This window comes from Zeugodacus cucurbitae, chromosome 2 (genome assembly GCF_028554725.1).
Source record: "Zeugodacus cucurbitae isolate PBARC_wt_2022May chromosome 2, idZeuCucr1.2, whole genome shotgun sequence".
NCBI lineage: Eukaryota > Metazoa > Arthropoda > Insecta > Diptera > Tephritidae > Zeugodacus > Zeugodacus cucurbitae.
This window is the reverse complement of record NC_071667.1, coordinates 51,443,407-51,449,406: the sequence shown is the minus strand read 5'-3', so window position 1 is coordinate 51,449,406 and position 6,000 is coordinate 51,443,407. Positions and strand designations below refer to the sequence as shown.

Here is a 6,000-nt window from a genome sequence, read left to right as displayed (position 1 = left end):
CATTGAACGGCATTGACAGTTACAAATCATAGAACAAAAAGGTAAGAATATAACGAACTATGAATTCTTTTCTGCTTTTTCACAAAATTACTAGACAAATTGTCTATAAATTACCGATGTAGTCAACATTTTTAGACATTGAAGTTTTCATATTGTGGCTCACTGAACAGCATACTCATACTTGAGTAATTTCCTATGAAAGCTGGTAACCTCACATTTTATTGTGAGTATTTGGCCGTTCACTCTCAACTACCGCAAGTGCAAATACTCACTAACACACTCAAAACGACTAGAGCTCCAGCATAACGCAACGGAATACGTTGCCTCCAAAGCAAATGGGCACGATCAATGCGATCATACCGTGTTCGTAGCTCGTAACATTAACGACTCGTTTTTCAAATTGTAGCTTCGTTGCGGAAAGTGATCGCGGACTACAGATACAACAAAAAGAAATAGATATCTGTAAGATTTACTATTAACAGCAACAATACGAAGGGAGATATAGATACGAGAAGAAAGTGAATAAAATAACATAAATACAGTTTAGTTTAGAAATTCAACAAACAAGTGAACTGCAGAAAATCGCAAAGCAAAAAAAAACAACAAAGTTGTATACTAAATTAAATAAATACAAATAAATTATAACCAACAACAGTCCTAACTGAAACAGTGAATTTTTAAATACATATTGAGTAATCACAGTAAAAATAAATTTCTCAATAAAATCACGCGAAAGTGTATACAAATCCGAATTGGAAAATTAAAAAAAAAAAAAAAAAATATTGTAATCATTTGTATAAAAGCGCGCAGCAAAAATTATATACAACTGTTAAAGAAAAATACCAGAGCAACAGGAATTTGCCCTCAAACAAACATATACAGCAGCGCGAGAAAACGTACCGACACACACACACATGCATATTTCTGAAATGAAAAAATAATAAATAATTAATTTTTTATGGAATGGAATGCAGCAACAGAGATAGCGCTAGCTGCCGACGCCTGGGGGCCGTGCGCGTAAACGAGACGCCGACAAGTTGGAGCAGCGCACGAATTCAATTTTGAAACGATCCAACAGCGAACAGCATATAACAAGCAACAGCGCAAGCACGCGCGCGCGCAGTGGGGGAGAACGAAAGTATGGTGTCCATGCCTACCACATACATATGTATGTACAACTGAAAGAGGGAGCACGCCAGAGAGACTCTAAGTAATGCGAAATCGACGCGATCAACGTGCAGCGCCAACGACTAGTGACTAACTTCAGCGCGTTAGTGTGCGAGAGAGCGCGCATTAAATATTGCGAGTGCAGAGTGCGCCACCAAAACAACGCCCCAACCGCCCGCGCCTACCGCAAACACAAACACATGCATAGCCGCGCGCTATTGGCACCAAACAGCCAACAGCAGCAAGCAGCAAGTAGTCAGCGGTGAGCAGCCATCGTGGCCAAGTTACACACGTATCTAACTAAACTAGCAGCCCATAGACAGCCATAGCTATAGCTAGCTAGCGCGCTAACGCCCGCAAAACGATCGCATTGACACACACACATACACACATGCACCGCAGCAAGTAGCGCGAACGCGCGTTTATACACTTATTAGTAGTAGCGCGTTTGTGGCGAGCGCGTCGTGTACAAGGCAAGGAATTTTTGTGCGCGACTCACGTACTTAAATAAATTAATATAAATCTATCTAGTGTGCCGTACATATTTACATGTAAAGCGCTTTGTTTTGGTTATGTAGACCTGTGTATCTCATGGTTGATGTGTTGTTACAATTCGCAATTTGCATATCTACCATACATACAAATACAAATACAAATATACAAGTGTACATGTCAGCTAACAAAACGCGCGTGTGTCTGAAGTGAACGAATCATACATATAAATATATGCATATATAATATTATTATAATAACCGATTTGTCGTAAATCACAAGTGAATTGAGTGCAAAGTGTGAGAAAAAATAAGTAAAAAATTGTTTCAAATTGTTTGAAAACAACTGTGCTGAATATGAAATAAAGTGCCAGCCAGCCAGTCAGCCATTATAAAGTGAAAACAGTGCAAGCAAACGAAAAATTTGTGAAAATTAATTGAAAGTTTGAGAAGAAAAAAAAATTGTAGTGTGATACTCTGCATAAGAAAAAATATAAAGCAAGCGGTTGCCGCCCCACAGCTTAATTGCCCATTCATCAAATAGCATACAGTGCGCCGCACAGCACGCTGATTAGCGCTTGCGATTGCAAATTGCAGTAGCGCAGCAGCAACGACCCACAAACAACAACAACAAACACACTCTTGCAAAAATACAGTGCATTTCACCAAATTAAACGTCGCTGCCCTACATATGCACATAAATACTAGCTTAGCAGCCAGGAGTTATGCGCCAGCAAGCAAGTGTTTGCGTCTAACAACAATAATAGCAACAACAACAACAGCAGCAGATAAAAAGATAACAGTGCCAGTGCAAGCAAAAAAATAAAGGCAACAACAGCGAAATTATTAGCGCGGCGAATATGTTGTCGCCAGCGCAAACGCCATCACAAACAACAACAACAGCAACAATAAAAATAAACACATGCTCAACGTCATCAGCGTCATCGTCGCCGCCAACATCAACGTCAGCGAGTGAATTGCTGTTGTGCTAGTCTACGGAGTCTTGTCGTAAATTGCCTGCATTTGACAAGCATTTCCAACGTTAGTAACGTTAATAATAGCAACAACAAAAACAACAATAACACGAGTAGCGGTAACGCGCTTAGTGACAATATTCAGACAGCATTTGCAACGAAAATAACCGCTTACAAGCGAGCAACAACAATTTTTGCACACGACAACAAACGACTTGTTGTTGTTGTTATTGTCGCCATTTATGCATTTTAGCGCAACATTTATATATAGTATATAGATTGTTGTTGCTGCTATTGCATATACAGACATATCCACGACGTTTACGGTTTAAGTGACGCCGCCGCGCGCCCAGTTGCCAACGTGCAGAACCGCTTCAGCAGCCGGTGCCACCGTTTTTCTTGGCAATCATAAAAATATTTTCTCGTCGACAACGTGCAGGAATTTCAAATTGAAATTATGCCAAAACAACAGCCACAATACCACCACCACCATCAGCTCCAACAACAGCAACAGCATAACCAACAGCAACAACACCACATTCACCAACAGCAACAACAGCACAATCACACAACGACACATCATGGCGAATACCCGCTGCCAGATGGCTGGGATATCGCCACCGATTTCGATGGGAAAACCTACTACATCGATCATAATACGAAGAAGACAACGTGGCTGGATCCGCGCGATCGGTATGTAGCCCCAAATTGACACCAAAAGTAAACACTCACTATATATACAGGCACATGTATATTATATACATATATCCAAATGTATCTGCTTAGTTGCATATAATCACTTGCTCTGTGAGTTGAGACACCTGAAAATACATACATATATGTAGATGGATATTTAATCGAGTTTATTTGCGATTTTGCAAAACTAATTGCATACAGACAGACATATATGTATGTATATAAGTATGGATATTTCTTTAGCAACAGCGATTTTCTGTCTTCAATCTTTTTGCATCACTTTTACCATCAAGTATTTTTAGTTTATTTACGATTTCTCAAAAAATCATTAAATTGTTCGCCATATTTACACTATTTAAACAAATATTTATACTAGTTCGTCCATACAAAGCTTCCTAATCTTTTTTCCGACATCAGTTGTTTGATTGGTATAAACAAGCTTTTAGACGTTCAATCGATCGATCATTGCAATTTCAGTTTTCGCAAGGAAACCACCTGAACTGTTTGAATTACTACTCAAAGGAAAAGTGGGCTTATTTCTGACAGCTTTAGTTATTAGAAATTCCCCACTGTAGTCGTTTAGTTTTAATTAACTTTTATACATGTGTTATGGTTTTATAGAAAAGCTTTTGCATTGAGCTTTCATTTAGAATACCCATATTTAATTTTAAATTAATACTTAAGTTTTAGAAACATCATCACCTGAGCTTTTCATAAGCTTTTTTATTAATTGATAAACTCAATAAGAATTTTTTGCTTGCAAAATTTCTAAATCTCAGGGTTTTAACTTAAATTTTAGTCATTATATCTGAAATTAGAAAATGCATACCTTCTATTCTATACCTCTCTGCTCGCTAGGTTTAAGCATTACTGTCTTGTCAGACATTTTCGATTTATTCGATTCGAATCCATGTTTACAATTGACTCGGAAGGGGTAAATTCTTCTATATTGGATATTTCAACAAAGTCAGAGAGCAATGAACCCCTTTTTTGAACCCCGGTTTGAAACAAAGAGATTGAATATCCGATTTGCGTTTGAAATTACCAGAAAGGAAAATATTAATTATTTAATAATTTAATTTCGATATATTGGCATTAATATCCGGATGTATGGGGTTCTTTCAAAAAAGTGACGTAAGTTTTTTTATAATATCTCCTGTATTGACTTTAGGCTATGCTTTGTACTTTCTTTGAGCACTTCCTGCAGCAAAAGTATGTCAACCTATCAATTCCGAGCACTTAGTTTATTTGGCGTTAAAAAATTTCGAAAGAAATTTTAAAAAAGTCATACTTTCGCATAAGCGTGTGAAAATATGTAAAAAGTAAATATTTATGAAACCGTTTAAGCAACTCACACACGCCGCATATATTTATGAGGCAATTTAAATTTCTACAATTAGGCTAGTTATATGAATTGCCCGCAAATATGCGTGTAAAAAGCGAACGTCTCTTTCCACATTTTCAGCGAAACTAAAAAAAAAATTAAATTTCGCAAGTGCGCGCATTTTCAACACAAAAGTGTTATGTACAAGAAAGTATAAAGTTTTTTTTCGAAAATCGGAAACAAAACGAGCGCACGCACAATTTACATAACGCACTTTAGATATGTATAGTCTAGTTTCATATTTACATGCTGGCGTTGGAGAAAATCGCTTTAGCCTGTGCGTACTTACAATTTAAAAGTAACAACACATAGCATAAATATTCGCAATTGTTTATAATTAACTTGGGCATGCGCTTACACATATACATACTTATGTATATGGTTATATAGTATATACATCTATGTATATGTATATGTACAAATATGTTGCATACGCGCCATTGTTGCAAAATGCGTGCATTCATGAGTTCATGCGTATTAGAGGGGGCATAAGATATTTGTATTTGGAAAAAAATAAAAAAAATTAAAAATATGAAATATTTTTTTTTTAATTAAAAACACTGCTCATTTGCAACTGCGCCAACAGCCTCTACTTATATACATAAATACCCAAAGTTGTTGTTGTTGTTAAAGGCATACATTCTCACACATTTTTTCAAAATTTCAGTTTTCACGATTTTCTTGCAAATTTTTCTCCACTTGTTTGCCGCTCCAATGGAAACATATCTACACAAGTGTATCGCTATGTGTTCATGTACACTGCCGCCACACGCGTGTGCTCATTGCCTGCAACAACTGTTTAAAATTGCTGCTTGTACTTGTTACTGTTGCTTGCTGTTGTTGTTTTTGTTTTTGTTTCAGTTGTTGTAAATGCCTCCACACGAATCCACATTCGAGTTCAACTATACTTGGACTCTTAATCATCGCATTGGAATGTTTTGCTTAGTTCTCTGCTTCTTGCGCGTTGTTGTTGCTGTTGTTATTTTTCCTTTTTATTCATTTATTTATTATATTTGTTTTCGTTTTCGTTTTTGCCTCATTTCATTTTCATTTATTTCAATTTTTCCAACATGCTGTTAGCCGTCAGTCGGCACAAACACGCACACACACACTGACTTGTGACTAATTGCGCGTGTATGCGATTTCCAAGCACACATTCATGCCTACACACACTGCCTTTAAACATAATACATATTACTACATACATATTTACACATGAGCGTACAACAGCAAATACAATTATATATGAATATATTAGTTTGAAAATTTGTAACCCCATACAAGTTGG

The 6,000-nt window shown here is 36.8% G+C and overlaps 1 protein-coding gene across 1 annotated transcript in view; it reads left to right on the top strand.

The window, feature by feature from the left end:
* Positions 1-349: 349 nt before the first annotated feature.
* The window catches only part of LOC105214260 (protein kibra), a 48,638-nt gene continuing 42,987 nt past the window's right edge, over positions 350-6,000 (top strand). The window contains exon 1 of the mRNA XM_011187586.3: positions 350-3,325. Within this exon, the coding sequence (XP_011185888.2) occupies positions 3,090-3,325 (236 nt within the window). The 5' untranslated portion in view covers positions 350-3,089. The remainder of the gene's footprint in view (positions 3,326-6,000) is intronic.